Raw genomic sequence first — 19,900 nt, 5'->3', positions numbered from 1 at the left:
GTTTTTCTGTATGTAAGCGCACTTCCATAGGTAAAGTGTTTCATTTTGGGAGCAAGAAAATACGTTTTACCACATTTGTTTGCTGTATCATCTGTGTGGATTAGGAAACCATGACCAATGCGGTAATCCCATCTCTACAGTAGTGGTGAATCACATCTTCATTGCGGGTTAAATATCCCATTACGTTTCCAGCATCTTTCCAGATAGTTCACATAAACTTTCTTGAATAACTATATGCAGAATAGCTGGATCCACTTAATAAGGCAAGTGCGTTCTTAAACGTCATGCGTATCCTTCAAATACGTTTTTGTAAACAAGATACATACTTAGTAACTGCCCAATCTATGTGGAATATTATCGTTGCGTACATTAGGGCCAATAAATCAGACAAATCAACAGAGGATAGCGGCCTAAAATTCAGCGCTTCTTTGATGTACTCATTTTTGAAAGTGTGGCCCGCCATCCTGCATCTAACCAACTAACTGTGGTTTGCATTAACTTCCCAATAGTCAGGATTTCACTGCTGAGAGTAAAGCATATCCCACTCGATTGTAAATAAATTAAACGACGTTCAAAGCAGACGTTCACGAAACATTCATTCGGCCACCAGTCCACTGCAATTTGTTACATTCTAGCGTGGTAAGTGGTCATATTCTGGTTGGTTTTCTATCTGACAGAAAAAAGGTGCAGTCCTAGAAGGATCGTTGTTTGCAAAAGCAAGCATTTTGTACTTCTGTTGCCAAAATACATATTCTGTTGGCTAGATTTATCTTTTTTCTTATAACACTCAATGTATTCAAAACTTACCTCACTTTTATAATGGATTTAAGCCTTAAGAAAATAAAATTTTCTGAGCTATTATACAGGGGCTAATGCTGCTACTGTGAGCCAGCCTCGCAGAATAAATTTTTAGAAGAGCGAGAAAAAGAACGGTAAAAATATTCCAAGAACTACCTTTACTCTAGTGGAAACAGTAGCATTGTTCGGAGTCTAAATAATTGAGCATATTTGAAACAAGGAAATCTGCCCAACGTGATCGAATAAAATGTCAACTTTGATTCAGAACAGTGGTCTTATTCTTATAACACTCAATGTATTCAAAACTTACCTCACTTTTATAATGGATTTAAGCCTTAAGAAAATAAAATTTTCTGAGCTATTATACAGGGGCTAATGCTGCTACTGTGAGCCAGCCTCGCAGAATAAATTTTTAGAAGAGCGAGAAAAAGAACGGTAAAAATATTCCAAGAACTACCTTTACTCTAGTGGAAACAGTAGCATTGTTCGGAGTCTAAATAATTGAGCATATTTGAAACAAGGAAATCTGCCCAACGTGATCGAATAAAATGTCAACGTTGATTCAGAACAGTGGTCTTACTCATGTCACGTGTATAAACCAGTGAACAAAAGGAGTGCAAATATTTACGCAGACCAGGATTAGAAATCACGACTGACATATATACTTGAGGATTATTACGTCAACCCCTTTTGAAGGTAACGAAGATTGGAAATCATGAACCAGGCTCGATGGTCATTATCACTCATTTTCTTTCCTTAAAGTGCCCGTTGATTTTTCACAAAAGTAAGGAGCATTGTTGTTACATGTGGTGGCGCTATCGTAAAGCAGAACGCTTATGGAATGTAGTCATTAAACCATTGTTTTGGGGTAAAACGATTTGACTGACTTCTTCGAGTTACCTAAGAATATAAAATCTGAAAGGGTGTGTAACCTCCTAAACAAAAATGAATGCCGAAATTGATCGCTTGTGAAATTCAGTGTAACTAAGCCTTGGTCAGAATTCCCTTAAGATACTCCATCTCCCCTAAAACACGGAACACTTTACTTGTCTGTGTTCATAAGTCGTCTACACATCAACATATATGGCGTGGATATGTATTAGGTGCACCGAACATTCGAGTATACCAACATTATAAACTCATACATAATTGTAAAAAATCTTAAGTGGACAAATAATTTTAGTGCATTCTTACAAATTCTAGTGTTTGATAATAAAAGGTTGACAGTAGATAACAGAAGACTGCACCTGCATGCAAAGAGTTTAAAAACAGACATTCCAAAAAAATTTTCGTGTTCGTTCAAACCCTGTTTCGGATTGTATCCCAAAAACTTCCTATGGATGGAAGGACATAGACACATATTTCCGTGGACTAAAAAATCCATAGCCTGGGTGATGAATTCCCCTTGATTGATCACGAAACTTTTGCAAGCTAAATGCCAAACTCGCCCGTATGTTTATCCTCCAGTAATGTTTATGTATGTTGAAAATGAACGTATTGTCTTCTAACACTGGTGACCAGTGCTGGAGAATTGTTGAAGGAGATTTGTCTGTAAAGTGGTGATGAATACATGTTCACCTAAGGTCAACAGGCTTAGTTAAGGTCGTATAAATTCACAGTGATTAGATCATCGGATAGACATTAGGTAGGCGCGACTTAAAAGGTTTCAGAAAAGAGGCATGATCGCCTGTTGTATTAGACAGCTAACGCACCACCGAGCAGTAAAATCTGTATTTCGTAGCACATTATTTTAGCTACAACGGTGTAGTGTAGACGCATACATGTGCTTCTTTGCCACTTGCCATAGGGTTAAAATATGCAGTCATTCTGGTGACAATATCATTTGTGGCAATATCAATATTTAGTGCAGTTTGAACCCGTTTTACGGACTCTGTATTAGCTTCCACGTTCTGATTCACCCTTGCTGTATGCAGAACGGCAAAATCAATCTACTCCACCCTACAACTTTGCTGATCGACTTCTATCAATGCATCCACTTTTCCACGAAAAACAAACGTATTTTCGTCGAAAAAATGTACTCATTCACATACCAATTCAGTTTTCAGGGGAAGTTTAACTGATTATCTCACTTATGATATTTTTCTTGTACGCAATTGTTTGCAGTGGTTAGAACACACTCGCACAATGTTGACTGAGGAGTGGCTGATCAAACTTTACAGTAAAACCCCCAAAATTATCCTTTGATGGGGAAGATCAGAATAACCACCGATGATTGAGAACTAAAAAAGAAGCAATGCGCTTCTTCACTTTGCAGGATGCGCATAAAATGGCGATAAGCTACAGTGCATGAAATGTGCAGAACTTACGCTTGAACGTTTATCTATGTGTTGGTTTTGGCTCAAAGATGCTGCTTTAACAATATTACCTCAACAATGTGGAATGCTTTATGATACTCTCGCGCTCATGTTGATTGTAATCCATTCATGTTAGTCTGGTACTGGTCCTTCCAATTTGTATTTTTCCAAAAATGAAACGCTTTTTTATAATTTAGAGTTACACTGGATCCATAGTACTAATGTTTCCTTCAAAAAAACACTTATTGTGCGCTTCAGCTGCCCAATATGAGATGCATTCACTCACCTGGAGAAAGCTTGTACCTTTTCTAATAAAATGTTTGATTTTGATTACATGAATACGACTACCCCTGCGATTACATCCACTTGAAATTAGTCGTAGCATGCTGGAGAAACGCCCAACAGATCTATGGATGAGCCCTCCACTTTCAAGGCGTTCGCGAGCAGCGTTATTTTTCCTTATATTATTTGCTTGACTGATATTTTGCAAATGATCGTTACTCGTTCGTTGCAGATAGCCCTTAACTTTCGGTTGCCTCAGAAAAACGTGATTCTAATGGGTCGTGCTTATTACACGACACAGATTATTGTCAAACTGGAAAATAACAGATTGTTTTTAGCAGTAGTGTAATCCACTGAGATACACAATGTCTACACACTGACGTTTTTAAACCTGGGTATTTACATTGTATATCCAGTCACCTAGTATTTAACTGATGGAAAAAATAGTTTAGAAACTGAGATCGTAAATGAACAACGAAAAATTCCCTGTAATGTAATGAAGGGTATGTCCAAGAAAGTGCTTGGTTTGAAGAATAGCAAGATGGATTTTAACTTATCTATGACGCTTTAAAGGTGATGTTTGGGACTGGTGCTTGGAGAAAATGGGATGACAGTACAATGGAAATACCTGAGGCTACTTCCTACTTCACCAACTCTTTGTTCGTCTCCGTGTGCTGATTCAGATTTCGGGATATTACGGGTCATCTACAACAGAAGTTAATGGTCGAAAGTAACTGTGGTATGTGACGATTTAGCGCCTGAGTTCAGCAGATCCAGTATTTTTCCGGCTTTTGAACCAGAATTGGGCATTAGCATAGTAATCAAGGCCTAAAATATCTAAAGCTGCTCTATCCCCATCATTACAAATATGATGGGACGGATTTGTCACCCATAGTCGTAGTCCAGTGGGTTATCAGTCCAGTTGCAGGCAGGATAAATCGACTTGCCATTAGTAGGCGCTTTTCATTTAGCATTCCAAAAAGAAGTTGAATGCGCGATATCTATTACGCATAAAATAGTAACTCAAAATTGTGTTTATTTTTGTTGTTCGGATAAACGCTAAATAATGTTAAACTATCATTGCCCTATTTACTAACTGATCCGTTTTAGCAAACAGCGGTCTGCAGTCATCTTAAAAAGGCAACACGAAGTAAAATGGTTTTGCAAATGAATCGAATATACGCAACTAAGGAGAACTTTTTTCCAGGTTATATTTTCTTTCATAAAAGATTATCGAAATGCGGAAAGATTTTCCGGCCACGACAATAGTTCGTTTGTGGGTGACGAAATATACAAAAGACAGCCAGCAGTGCTTCTCCTCTAGAAGGACAATGGATCCGAAAGTCGTGGAATCTTCAAACACCGGCTCGATGTATTTATTTCTGTTACTCATGACAGTAGTCACGATTGAGTATTCCCCATCTGTGCCAAAAATGGGAACAACTTACAACAGACACACGTCGTGTGTTTTTTACTGTTTTGCAATGACGGTTTTAGAATGATCCTAATTCCCGCAACACCGGAGCCACCACCCTACCCCAAATGTGCCCATGATGGTTGCACACACACACGAGATTCAAGTACAGACTTAAACGTTTTCTCTAATCTGGGTCATGGCTCGTTTTTTACAGTTGCTAGTTTTGCCCATTTCGTCGCACAACGTCACTGGAACCAGCCCTCATCACGTGACCAGAAACGTGCCACTGTTTTGCGCAACATATTCACTTGATTGTTTTAAAAAAAACGTGACATATGGTCATCACATTTGGCTAAAATGTGTACAATTGCATGGTCAACCGACCGTATTATTAGTCTTTTTTTCGTCCTAATAATTTGGAGTAAAAGGCAAATTAAAAAATCACCCTATGTTGGTTTCAGTGCGAGCAGCAAGATGCAATAATATGCCGGGATGATCGCTCATGCCTAAAGTGTGAGAGCTTTGATCGCGCGTAAGCTGCCTAGATAGCATATTACAACAAAGGTGCACAGCATGCTAACGTTGGGATACGACATGGACTTAGTCTGATAAAGCAGGAAGGTGACTCGTCAGTAATGAACAGACGCCTACTTATTTTTCATCCCGTGCTGTAAATTCAATCCTTAGTTGTGCCTCACTTGAGTGGTGACACATTTATTGTCAATGTAAACGTAAAATGTATGAAGTTTAAAACACCCTGGTGCTCCAATACATGTGCAAACGACCGTGTTTCATTCATGGACACACTTTACGAGGTACGCCAATTTGATCGCTGCATGTCACTGAAGCAATAAACTTGACTTTCTGAGGCAATAAAAATATCTTCCAAGTACTCGTCATGCAGGGCTTAAGAAAACTGAAAACCTAGGAATAAACGAGACTTGGACTAATCGTAAAATCTGAGCTTGCTCAAGAAAAACATCATATGCTTCAGCGAATGTTCATTTAGATGTCTCAGATATTCTAGAGGCTCCAAGACATAAACTTGCGAGGCAAACTGTGATACACAACAGACAGTGCGCAAGATAGTCGGTCTGATGAGAGAGCAGTAAGTTAGGGGCATCGTCACTAACGTGTTCACACAAGAATGTTTCTCACAATCCACAGTGCCATCAACAAAATCAGCGGTAACTCAGCATCCATCAAAAATTGTATGGTTTCTAAAAGGATGTTTTCGATAATTCCGTAGAAAGTTTTGAAAATTGTTCTGAAATCACACGCTCAAAGTAACATGAATTTGATGTGCTTTATATGGGTCAAGGATAGCTAGAGATTGGCGAGTGGTTTTTGGGCTAATGGGGAGGAGCTGCGGTGTTTGTACAGCCGTAACAAAGCCTAGACATATCCACTAGAAATCACAGTTGCTGAGTATGTTGTTCCAAACATCATTTCTTGTGTAAATTTGTTTCTTTCAAGAGTAGCGACACTTCCAGCTCACGTTTACTGACAGACACCACTGTTGTACGCAAAAATAAGGCCGAATTACCAAACAAATTGCACAACCGTCCGAATGATTTTCTAGTTACGTACAATCCCGCTTTCAAAGAACGTAAATACGTGTCTGTAGTAAGTCAAGCTCAAAACGTCACGACACCTAGTTCAAAATGCAAAACCTTCACATTTGTAAAACCTTCTTTTAAAATTCATCTAAAAAATATACAGGCTTCATAAACAAGTCAGTTTTACGTGAAGCTTGTTATCGTCGCTTGCCACCCAAAACGTTTAACTCCTGGTGTTATAAAAATTACAGTAGAATTTCAATCCAATATGAATCAGTCGAGAGGGCCAAAGGAAACAAAGTAAATCCAGCTCACCTCATCTGGGAAATAGACGTTGTGTAGATAAATGATGACTCTAATTACTAATTTGTATCACTAACCTTATTTAATTTAGCCCTGGTTGAAAAATATTTGTTGAGAAGCGAGGTGTTGGTACCAAAACTGAATTTGAATCGAAAAAACTGACTCGGAATTCATCAAGTAGCAAACACTGTTGGCTAGTTGAAAAAAAAACAGAAAATAATACTTACATACATACATATTCACATACGTACTTATTATTACTTGTGCAAATTATTCCAAATGTAAGTTGCATAAACAGACTTTGAATGGGTATCGATAATTACTGCAGACTGACAGTACTAGAGAAAGCAATTGACACAGCGTTATGCATCCACTCAAATCAGGTTTGTAATAAGTATTGTAAAGTGGCTCTTTATTGCCGATCGCAAACCTAATCAAAATGTCAAAGAAGATGGAATGCTGTACCGAAAACGGTTTTTCATTAATGTTAACAGTAATGGAGACATGACAATTTATAGCCTTGTTTGTTAGGTGTGATATTTTTGCCGATTTCTACACATACCCTTACAATGATCTCAAATGTCCTAAAAATTTACTGTAGATGTATTATGAAAGGTAGTCAGATTTTCATATTTTGTATCAAAATCCCATATCAACCACCGTCATCCTTTCTTCCAAAAGAATCAAAAATTTAACAGATTTACCGGCACCATTCTCTTTGTTTTTTTAGCTCTTATATTTGCCAAATTAGGGTGCGTATGGTTCCCCTTGGAGGCACCCTTCCATTATTTTGCTTGTTTTTTCAATTGATATTGTGGCCTGACATTGCCTCCGTGTTGAATTTATAAGCCTTAAGTTTTCTCAATGAAACCATAGACGGACTCCGTGCGCGATTTGGTTTCGACAATGACAGTGTCAGTCATGAATCAGTGATGACACGAGAACAATGAGGAAAGGGATAAAATTTATGTAGAAATCTTCAGTCAACTGTTTTCTCTTAGCCAGGGTATAATTACTGCTGAACAATTACCTTTGTAGTTTTGAGTAAATCGTAAAATGGGGATGAAATAAATGGTGAATTTGTGTACGAAAAATTATGAAGATACACCCAACAGTGTGATCCAGAGTAAAATGTGTCTCCAAATAATTTTCGCTGAATTGCACAGCCAAAGATGTAGGAATCGGGCAGACTACCTACTCACGCAAAAATTATCTTTGCTTAAAGCTGCGGCTTCGCTTGCTAAGTTTTAGATGAAGCATACTAACGTCAACTTTGTGAACTTCCTCTGTCACTAATGCCATCACGAAATCAAGCTTAACAGCCCAGTCTTGCTTGGCCGCTAAAGCAGAAAAACAACTGTACACCGAAAGAGGAACAAAATATTTTGTTTGATGAAAAATCGCACTTTATATAAAATTGGTCCCGTCTACAACCCGAGGTAAATCATATTTGGCGTATTTTTCGCTCACGCAGTCTCAAGGCACATTCTTGATATCTAATACGTATAGCTTGTGAGCTATGGTAATTCAGGTTTGCTTTGTAACATGACTACAAAGATATCAGACGAACATACCAGCAGCTTGTTTTTTGGTCCGTCTTAAGTTGATATGAACCTTGGATGCGGCTGGGCTGAAGGCAGAATAGGCGTCTATTAAAGCAGTCATAGAACAAAAGTTGCAACGGTAAATTACTTTTATTTTTTACCTTCGGAATATCTCGCTCAACCTGCGAAGATTCACTTGCAGTCACATATTCACTATCTAATCTAAAATTAGTACTGCCCAGCAACGACATGTAACTGCATTTCAGGAAACCAGTAAAACAAGTCGCTCATCGTATTGTCCTTTATGGTATACGATAGTTGGCGAGCTTAATCACATCCTCATGGTGCCGACTGAGTAGCCTGAAAGTCAGTCTGGGTGAGCTAAGATTTCAGTAACTCCAGACGGGGCTAATCATCCCGTTTGGTTTCAATGTGCTCGTTACTTTCCAATCATCTTACGAACTTACGAATCATCTGGAGCCTTGAGACCAGTTTCCACCAGTACACAGGAGAGAGTCGTTGGGTTCACGTGTGAGGCAAGTGCTGCGAATCGAGTTCACGGCAATGAAAGTGTTGGTACGAAAATGGTTGCCCAATTGGTCCGCGCTGATTGTTCCTGTCTTTTTCCGACGAAGATTGGCCTAAGTCAACATCGTCGACACGCACGCCGCACCTAACATAATGCAGATAAGCTTGGCCTAGTGAAATTTTCAGGTACCCGCTGGTCCAAACAAGAGTCACAATCGCTCTTACTCCCGGTTAACAAATTATATCCATCTTGTAGCACGCGGACCGAGCTGTTCACGAGATTGGAGCAGTATTTTCCTGGTGGATCGACTATCATTATCAAAACCAGGTTATGGGTGATTAACTGGCAAGCACAAGAGGATGAATCATCTGGTGGACCTGACCAAACTACCAGTCAAATGACGGCCTACTCGTCAAAAGCCGATGACTATAGCGCCTAGTTTAAACTAACCGTGGATTGCGCCGTGTCACCCTTCGAATCTTATACTGACCGTTCGCTTGCTTGTGTTGACCTTCTGGCATTTGCTCGAGGGTTGCAGTCTGGCATCATGACACCGGAGCAAGTCCTGTCGCTTCTGGACCTCCACGCCTCCAGGACATTTCCAGACACCTTGAAAACTGTATCATGACGCCACCGTCAATTGGCCAATTGGATCCCGGTCAACCGAAAGCAGATCCGCCGAGCTAACTACGCCGCCATCCAGACCCTAATCCACCAAAGACGCAAAGATGCAACGTCTGCTGTGATCAATGAGTTATCATCATCATCATCATCATCATCATCATCATCATCATTATCATTATCATCATCATGATCATCATCGACGGCATGACATCAGTGTTCAACAATGATGCTTCACTGCCGTACAACCATGATTTATTCCAAAGCCTTATTGTAAAGAAAAGGTTAAAGGTGGATGTGGAAGGGACTCACTGCTAGCTTATAACAATCATTCCGAGGTGCCTACACCTACAAACTAACAACAAGAACGCCACTGACATCGGTTGGCACCTATATCTTTAGTGTCTCCAACCAGGCACAGTGAGGATCACGCGGTCCCATCCTGGAAGGCGAGTAGCACCGACAGTACCCAAGGGTTGGTCACCTCTCTGTTTACGTCACTCTGAGTTGGGCATGGAGAACAGCACTCTCTTCGGCAAGCGATGGTTCGGCATACGTAACACATGTCTCACGCAACGCAGCTTCTGGTGCTGGACACATTCTTCAGTGGAAATACGCGTTACACAACCGAAACGCTCGATGGCTCATGGAAGGATTTGGACAAAGGTAACTGCGGCCTACCTCTGGACGCCGAGCAGTATTGAAAACAAGTGCTCTCAGCTCCAAAATATGCACATAGCCGACCAAGTCGCATAGTAGTACCGTCCGACTGGAGCTTGATGGAGCTAATTACAGGAGAGGAAGTCGGGCGTACGATCCGTTTAATGGGCAATTCGTCCCCAGGCCTGGACAAGCTCAAACTCCCGGTTTAATGTTAACGTGCTCGCTGGGTATTTCAACCTACTGCTATTATCTGGAGTTGTCCCCCACAACTGTGTTAAGCCGTATTACTCTAGTTTCAAAGGTCCCACATCCGATTTCACCAGATCAACTCAGACCGATCTCCGTGTCATCCATTCTTGTTCGTTGCTTCCATAAGGTGTTTGCTGATCGCTGGAGTCGTAGATTGCAACTGCCTCCACGTCAGTTTGCATTTCTGCATCGAGACGGCTGTTTGGAAGCCACATCGCTGTTGCATGCCCTGCTTGGTCACTCTTCATGGACCGCCTCTAACCTCAGCTTGGCGTTTGTCGATATCCTGATAGCGTTTGACACAATCGTCGGATATGCCGAGGCGTTTGGAGCACCGTCACTTCTAGTTCGATACATCGAACAGTACTGTGAGAATGATGTGGCAGTTTTCCCCAGTCCCGAGGTTCACTGCCACAGAGGCGTGAGGCAAGAAGATCCACTCTCCCCATTATTATTCATTATGGCAATGGATGAGGTTCTTGGATTATCGATGCCGCAACTGAGATACCAGTTCCATGACCCTTAGTAGATGGTTTCGCTTTCGCTGACGACTCGGTCGTTTGTGCAAATTGTCAGGCACGCCTTGAAGAGAAGCTTGAAGGGGCTGCGGTCGAGTTGGGAAGAGCTGGCATGAAAGACGAGAGTGATGTTTATTTGTGAGAACAGGAAACATCGGGCAACAGCAGTCCGAGTCGAACCATTTCGCTTCGCCGAGGAACTCATCACTGCCCTGGGTCCGACAGACACCGTAACGTATTTGGGCATTCTCTTTACTTCCAAGAGGAAAGGGCTCTTCAACCACTGACAGCACCTGCTCACACTGCTCCAAGAAGTGACGCGTGCCCCGTTGAAGCCGCATCAAAGAATGGATATCACGAGGAACTACCTGATACTAATGCTGACATATTCGCTCGTGCTCCCCCAAGTTCACCGGCACACGCTCAAAAGATTAGATAACTACGTCAGGCAATGTATTTGTGGCTGGCTACGTCTACCGAAGGACACCTTAATCAGCTGCATCTACGCCGGCAAACAACATACGGCACTTGGTATCCCAAGTCCGAGTACAACAATCTCGATGCACCGAAGAGCGCGTTGGAAAAAGCTCCTTTCTACCCAGTTCCGAGTGCTATGCAAAGTGGTCAACGATTCCGCGTTTGGCAAACTTGTTCGGGATCTCAGCCTTCCGATCCGAGTTCATGGTGCATGCGTTGACACCAAGGAAGGGCTGGTGGCTGCTTTGGGTGATAGTCTGCACAACAACGTTGACGGTTGCGGTTTACGAGAGTTGGTCGCTTCGCCTCTCCCGAACGAGTGTTTCTACGGATATTTATCCGCGGTTCACAGCTCCGATGCAACCTCCTCAGGACGAGATTGATCGGCATGGTCATGGTGGCCAGACGATCTTATGTCGTGGAAACTGTAGCCAACCGGAGAGATTGGTGCATATTTTGCAATCCTGCTGGATCACGCATGACGACAGCTTTGTTCGTCATAATCGGGTTGCAAGGGAACTCGCAAAATGTCCGTCAACTGGGATACACCGTCTTTGAGGAGTTGAGAGGTCCACCTTCGACGTCCTTCATCAAACCTGACCTAATCGCTGTTCGAGATCGCCGTGCAACCGTAATAGACGTCAGCATATTCTCGGATGGGCGTGAAGTGACTGTGTGGAATGAGAAGAATTATGGTGCTGATGAATATTCCATCGCCATAATCTCAGTCCTCCATGCCATCGGTTATGGTGTCGACTTTTTGGTTCACCAACCGATGATCATCTCTTATCGGGGATCTGCTTTCCTCAATTCGCTAAGGCTGTTATTGGACTGGGACTTCCTAAGGTCGCGCTCAGCGACTTGTGTTTGCTTGCCATTGTGGGCTCTCTGCGTACCTATGACACTATTATGCGTGTCACATGGCGTTGACTGTACATTTTCGCCACTGAATGTCACACCAGACTCATTATGACGGACACTCTGTGCCTGATGCGCCAGTGTTGACCGTGCTAGCGCCTACCGCACCTTGAACAGCATTCACCATTGTTTGCCCTTTCTTCGGTTTTTGGTCTTTAGGCGCGTGTCTCCATATCAAAATCATTACATTCTTTGTGATTTATCTCATCCGACTGGAACTGTTCTTGGCATGATTTCGAATGGGACGTTTCTGTCTTTTCTCCCATATTCTCCTGTTACTCTTTCGCATTCATCGCTCGCTGTTCAAAAACAAGTGATAGTGTAACCTACGTGAAATTCTGAACCATGCTGACTAGATGGCTGCCTTTCCATAGGAAAAGCTTTCAAAAGACTGCCTGATCAGTAGGTTGCAACCTAATTGATTTGGGAACTACATTTATAAAGAATATTGGCTGAAGCAATCGTAGAGCAGGACTCAAAAATATTCCAAACTTGGGTTTCAAAACCAACTAAAAACAGCAAATTTATCACCGGTACAAATACACAATGTTTAACACAAAGGACGGGCGTTTTTTCCGCCCACATTTGCGAAGATAGCACGATGACTAGAATTTAAGGTCCTTAATCAGCGAGTAGGAGAACAACTCATAACTACTTGAATAGAAGAGTAGTAAATTGATATTAAGTGCGTTGAAATAACCAAACTCCTGAAGGCAGTTTTTGTTGTAAACACATCTAATTTCATCCCTTTTGGGGTTTGACCTGGGTCTGGGTTTCTCTACTACCTATACCCTGACCGTTCATAGCTGATTTCTGTGCTGAAGTAAGCTTAAGATGACATTTATAACGCAAGTCACTTACTTCTGCAGCCTTAAGCATCTTAAAGTGTAGAATAGCACATTGAAAAAATATGTTGTGACATGAAAAGGATATGTATCACATCTCACACACGTACATATGGTAGCGCAATACTGGTGGTAGATTTAGTTTCCTATGGGCAACTAAACCCTCACCGAGCAAGCCAGCATTACGCCGAATTCCATTGACCACGTTTTCGCCGTGTGACTAGCTTTTTGCCTGAGTGCTAAATAAAGCGTCACCGATAAGACTGACGGAAATTTTGGCAGATATTATTCAAATGAGCAATACTCCTAATTGAAAGGGCATTTATTTTAAAATTCATCACAGTGTAATCATTATCCGAAAACTTGCAGCACTCAGACGACGGATATTCCTCCCTGCGAGTCTGTACTGAAATACCGAGGAATGTTGCACAGTTGTATCATATCGAGACCCATCGTTAGTGCGCACCTTAAGAAACTTAGGGACTGAAGAGCGCGAACTACGGACATCTACTCTTTCAGACGTCGGTGGGATTAACATACAGAGTGTGAATATATAATGCGATCACATGCTGACTGGCTCCTCGAGAAACTAGTTCACAGAAGAACGTTTTACTGACAGTTTCATTTATTCTTTTTCCGGCTTATTACCAGCCATTTTGGGCCACCTCAACTAGCTGGATTATTTGGGGGTTTGAATTGTTAGAGAGGTCACCATAGAGGTTAACTTTTGGCGTTGATAGGTTTTAGCTAATTTATCTGTTGGACGTAATTGCCCCGGAACTCATGAGCATGTATTCTAATCAGAGGAGCATTCTCTACCACATAGCTTGCACTCCATCCTTGAAAATAACAATTCATTTTAACGGAGGTTCCTTTCTATTGTCGAGACCATCGTTTATTGTGGATAGGGAAAATTTGGCTTCTTGTATTGTGGGCCCTAAGTAGCTCTGGGTAATTATGAAAAATCTGGCTTTTATATTCCTACCAAAAAGCTCGCTGTTGTTTGTAAACTGTCTGAAGGTCGGATTCCCGTAACGCCAGAACGCCCGAAACCTACTGAGATTCTAAAAACCCACCAAAATATCAGTGAGAAGCCAGCAAGCATCCCGGTTAATCAATTATTTCATCAACTCATCAAAATCCCACGAGTGTTCAGTCATGCGACAGAAGCACTCGCACGCTTGTTTTTTGCAATAAAGCTGTTGTGTTCCATATCGGTTCCTTATGTGTTCGTTCTCCGGTACTAGGCACCGGAACAAGAACAGCATTCAGGTATAACAAACCAAACGGAAGAAAGCTGATGATAAACCGGAATAGCATTGTTTCACGAGGTCAAACTTTCTTACTTGGTCATAGTTGTGTGTTTTCAGAGTTGTGTCCACTTCACACATGCGGTATGAGTCCACTTTCTGCCCTAGCGCAAACATTCGGGTTAATCCCAAACAAATAAAGGTGGGGACATAGACTTTGTCCTTATTAGGGAATACCAGAAGTGAAAATCTGTGGAATCCTGCCACACAGGTCATTTGATTTCAAGACGTTGCATAAATCGTCGTCATCCTTCTGAACTACACATCGCTTGTCCACACGCGACTGCTCTGTTCTGTCAGTTGAACTAGTTAGATGGTGGTCGCACCATCGTTCAGCCTGTCAGATTCCTAGGGAACTAAGCTACCAAATGTTAAAAACACGTCCATTACCCCGCAATTTCATAATGAATTTATTGGAATAGCTGTACCATAACAAGAGGAAGTTTGTTCAAGCGAAAGCAGTAGAAGTGAAATTCGTTTGTGCTCATACAAACTTTTTAATGTGACAGCCAATACAGCTAAAAAAGGACAACTGCTACAGAAAAGACCGTAGATGTTTTGTCTGAAAGCATAATTCATTATCCACAACGAATGTACCGATAGTTGGGTCATCTTTAGTTCCATTTTTGCAACTGGAGTGTTATGGCTACCAGATTTGGCGTCAAGATAACCTATTTCCTCTAATCGTTCTTTGTGAGCGCACAACATTTGTTTATCCAAACCCAAGTTTTTCAGGTGAGATGCAAGGTGAAGTTACTTTGTCCATCATCTTGCTCCGTTTTGCACGAAGTTTATTTACTAAACGATTACACTCCCAATTATGATGACAATAATACTGGTATGAAGATATACTTCTGCGCCTTTTGTGAATATGGTGCAGTCGGACGGCCAAAAACTCCAAATAGGAAAGAGAAAAAGAAACCAGAAAAGGGGAGAGGAGCGTGAAAAGCGGCAGGGAAACTCATCAGGTAGGTGTAAGAAGTTGGATGAATGCACGTCCGCACGCAGGGAATGATAACATGTACGTACAATTAGTCGAAACAAGATTCGATAGGGGAGTTCGTTCATCAGATATTTCGTGTCGTTTCGAATTCGCACTCGGTGATCTTCGGACACACTAAAATTAGCTAGACTAATCTGTTTGCCTATTTAATTCGCTTATTCCTGTACAAACTAGTTCCACACGACCGATTTTTACAGGGGAATTAAATGGGGTGACCTTTCCTAACAAATACGCACACTACTTTTATGGTTTACACATACCTCTCGCGTGGGATGTTCACGCCGTCAAACAACAAGATAAGGTCTGAAAATGCGGTCATACACCTTGCAAAAACGTTTTGACGTGCACGTCTAATCCGCACTCTTGAGGGCACAGCAGTAACACACTGTACGTGTGTCTGAAATGATCAATATAGGTGCACGTTCCCTTTGGTGTATAAGATCAATTTCCACCCGTCTTATCAGTGCGAATACCATAATTCGCTCCGTCGATAGTCTGCCCAAACCCCTTAGTTGCCTAGCACAGTCATCAATTTCATACCATGGTGGCAGCCAGATATTAACCTTTTTGTGTCGAACGTCGTGTTTGTTTTCATTTCCACATTACTTGAAACTTGTGATTACTGAGCCTATTTATCTTTTAGGAAACCAGTAGGGCTTCTTCCCGAACAAATAATGAGGACTAAAGTTAATCCGTACGAGCAGGCAGATGAAAATATCACGCACAGATATGCAGGCGTACAAAACCACTGTGTAAACCTCACTTAATATGGTGATCAAATGCTTACAAACACACAGCCTAGGTCATGAAACAGAACAAGAACAACATTCACAGTTCAACATAGCACAAATAATGCGATGTATAAGTTTTGATTAGCAGCTTACGATTGCAGCCAAGATCTGGGATAGTAACAATCACGGGGGCGTTCTTTGGTTTCACACCCTGAAAGGGGGAAAAAGTATTACAATTCGAATGTTGCAAACATTCTTCGTTTTACATCTTTCTGTTTGACTGACCTTTCACATTGGAAAAATGTCACTTTACTATTTGAAAATTGTGTAAGAGGACTGAGTTACACGCAACCTGATTCCTGTTCAGCGAAATTCATTCAACAAACTTACTTGATACTGCAGGAGGAGCGAAAAACTCAGGAAATCCGGTGAACACTACCTCAGGCTATCCCGAACCTAAGTGCAACAGGTTGGCGTATCAAGGTTATTTCCGTGTGATATTAACCAAAATTTACTTCTGCAGCCGTAACTTAAGATGTTGCTTCTGTGTTCACAATGAAGAATAACCTGTAATTGATTTGCTTTAAACCTATCGGGTAGTGATAAACTACGGTCAGTAGGCAGCCTCATTACCATGTTTTCTCCTAAGATGTCTTTTTGTTTACACTCACTGAAGTAAGATTTTTTGGAAGTGCCTGGGATTGGAGTTTCGTGGGAGCGTTGAACATGATATAGAACATACACAGTTGAATAAAATACCCTTGTGATATATTGGTAATCAGCTCAATTCATACTCATCCTTAGCGGATTAGCAAATATTCCAAAGTCTTGAGTTAAGTAGTTACATCACCTCAATCATACTCATCCTTAGCGGATTAGCAAATATTCCAAAGTCTTGAGTTAAGTAGTTACACACATGACCAGTCTGAGCCAAAATTGTCAGTATCACACTTCACTCTGAGGAATCCTACTTGTCATCAATGCTTTGTGCAAGTTATTCGCTTGGTCTGTTTAAGGAGATTATCATCATCTATTCTTCGTAAATGTTAAGCACAAGCCGACTTAAACATTTATGATGAAATACTTCTTAACCCAAAATTCCTGCAAAACCAATTGCGCTTTAAATCAGCTATACGGAGACCGTCAGTGCAATACTTCACTTTTCGACAGTGAATATTTTCGTCGTTTCCGGCGGATTGGCTATTTACTTTGAGCAACAAAAGATTTCGGATGGCACTGGTGTCAAGAATCACCCATTTTTTCATCCTATCATCCATTTTTAGCCAAATTTAGCAAACATTTTACATGTGGAATGGTATGGTTTTTCATAGTTATTATTTTCTACATAAATCATATTTAAAGAAAGCATTGGGATAGAACCATGCATAACTTTCCGAATTATAAATGGTTGACTGTTGGAGGTTTGCTAGAATAAAGGCTTCATTCTGTGACTTAAGTGGTATCTTTCCGGGTCATCTTCAAACTTTCGCCCTGTAGCATCACCAAAGCTAGGTTGTAAAATGGTTAAAACCCTGTTCTGAAGTTAGTAATTTCAAGTCATGTGGTGTTTTACGTCAAACCAACAACATCCATCCGTCAAAACATCCAAGTAATAAACTTTGATGTCTAACTACCTGTGAACACTTTATCATAGTGTGAACTTACAAATTAAAAAAGTTCCAAAGTCATTTAAAAGTTTTTACTGCTCTATTCCAAGGGGTAGCGAACATTTACTCGCAAATTGAGTATAACTATTCACACGGCGAGAATTTTTAAAATCCAGAGTTCGTCTTTTACATTGCGCTGTGAGCCTAAATTTTTCAACAATGTCAGCCCTAATTAAGTCGATTCCTCTGAAAAAAGTAAGCTGTGCCAACTTTAGTCATGAAAAAATTTCGCAAGCTCAGGAAATTTTTTCCTATCCGTGGACGCTGGTTTGCATAAAAGTAAAGGGTAATGGCGAAGGTGTAAGGTAACCCTGTTAGTAGTACGTTAGATAAATCGTTTGATTTGATGTCTTAAAATAAATAACTGGATTCTATCAAGTTGATACCTAGTTTTAACGATTCAAGGAACATAAAAGATAAGGTGGTTTAGACAAGCATGATAGCGTATCCATGTTTAATCAAAGCAGTGAAGATGCCTGAGTTCCTGGACAGGATTCGTACTCTGGCAAACCGGAGTAGTGTTTCCCCAACTTGCGTGCAAGCGAACGTTTCAATGTCTGTATATATGAATTCGACACCCATATTTGTTCCCCATATCTCTGCCTAATCTAATAATAGTTAATGCGTCTGTGTGATTTGTGGGTCCACCCTTCATGTACTGAGGGGTGTTATTCTAAAATAAAGTAAAAAAGTTTACTATTTAGGTAATTTTAAACGTGGCTCTAATCACACATACTTTAAACAAGAAGACAGAGTAAACCCACTTGAGATCAAAGGCCACGCTTTTTGGAAAACCCAAAGATGTCTTTTTGTTTACACTCACTGAAGTAAAATTTTTTGGAAGTGCCTGGGAATGGAGTTTCGTGGGGGCGTTGAGCATGATATAGAACATACACAGTGGAATAAAATACCCTTGTGATATATTGGTAATCAGCTCAATTTCATACTCACCTTAGCGGATTAGCAAATATTCCAAAGCCCAATCCGACGTCGAGTTTACACGATGAGCGCGTTAATGGCACTAATAAGCACCAGCCGTTAATCTCTTAATCACAGGTGCGGCGAGATGGTGTGCAGTCTGAGTATATACGTAAGAAGTGATGCAGCATCTGCTGTCATTGATTTGTTGGAGTACGTCAGCGGGAAGCAAGCTTTTACGCATCTAAGTGTGGACCAAGGATTTGCTTCCTGATTCGTACTAATAGTGTCTATTTCCACGTTATTCAGGTCAGAAAGGATTGGTCTGCTAACATAGCTGTATTAAATACTATTCTATCCTTCAAATATAGGAGTCTGGCGTACCTATGAATGGGTGGGATCAACTACTTATGTCAACGCATCACACTGGGCACTACCATGAAATAAGTGTCTTTCATGGAAAGCATAGACCTCACTACGTTCCTTAGTGTCATTTTTGTTGACCTGGAGTTGGCATGCTTTCCTTTGTTGATCAGGTATTATTGTAGCTGGTTAAAGCCCTAAAAAAATCATATAAAAAGCGAGGAGCTTTTTCTTTTTTTCTCTTGCAAACGAGACTTAAAATGGTTGTCAACCGATTTGTTTTTCCACATGCTGTGTAGCAATCAGACGCTTCTGTCAAGTTCCGTTTACTTCAACTACTGTTTCGATGTCGACCGCTTCGTTTCCCGTATATTTTACGCTCATCTAAGCCCATTCAAAAATGACTATTTTTGATTACCGGCCTCAAATTTATTTACCCAATTGAGGACGGGAATAATGGAGATTAGAGTAGAAGCAAAATTTCAAGTTGTCCTATCGCACAATACTCCAGAATTCAACGTTTGGTTCCAAAGTTGTAGCAGCCAATGTTGACAGATAACATCAAATTTATTTGTTTGCAAAATGCGGTCTTGCGAAAAAACTTTGCGGTTTTATTTGAGTAAACCTGGGGTACAAAGATTGCCAGTAAGTACAGAAAGTTAAATGTAACTTCATCAGTTTGCAAAATCTTGCGAAAAAACTTTGCGGTTTTATTTGAGTAAACCTGGGGTACAAAGATTGCCAGTAAGTACAGAAAGTTAAATGTAATGTAATCAACAATGATACACGATCACCCTCTGGGCTAAAATACATCATATGGCTGTCAACCGGACCACAATATATATACAAATATATATATATATATATAAT

General features: G+C 40.9%; 2 protein-coding genes across 2 annotated transcripts in view; one reads left to right on the top strand and one right to left on the bottom strand.

The window, feature by feature from the left end:
- Positions 1-19,900, bottom strand: part of T265_01248 (hypothetical protein) — a gene marked incomplete at both ends in the record, with an annotated part of 83,546 nt that overhangs the window by 33,723 nt on the left and 29,923 nt on the right. The window contains one exon of the mRNA XM_009165233.1: positions 16,236-16,293. Within this exon, the coding sequence (XP_009163497.1) occupies positions 16,236-16,293 (58 nt within the window). The remainder of the gene's footprint in view (positions 1-16,235; positions 16,294-19,900) is intronic.
- The window catches only part of T265_01247 (hypothetical protein), a gene marked incomplete at both ends in the record, with an annotated part of 50,921 nt that continues 42,684 nt past the window's right edge, over positions 11,664-19,900 (top strand). The window contains one exon of the mRNA XM_009165232.1: positions 11,664-12,097. Coding sequence (XP_009163496.1) covers positions 11,664-12,097 — 434 coding nt within the window. The remainder of the gene's footprint in view (positions 12,098-19,900) is intronic.

The sequence above is a fragment of the Opisthorchis viverrini genome (assembly GCF_000715545.1).
Source record: "Opisthorchis viverrini unplaced genomic scaffold opera_v5_13, whole genome shotgun sequence".
Classification (NCBI taxonomy): domain Eukaryota; kingdom Metazoa; phylum Platyhelminthes; class Trematoda; order Opisthorchiida; family Opisthorchiidae; genus Opisthorchis; species Opisthorchis viverrini.
This window is presented reverse-complemented; position numbering and strand designations above follow the sequence as displayed.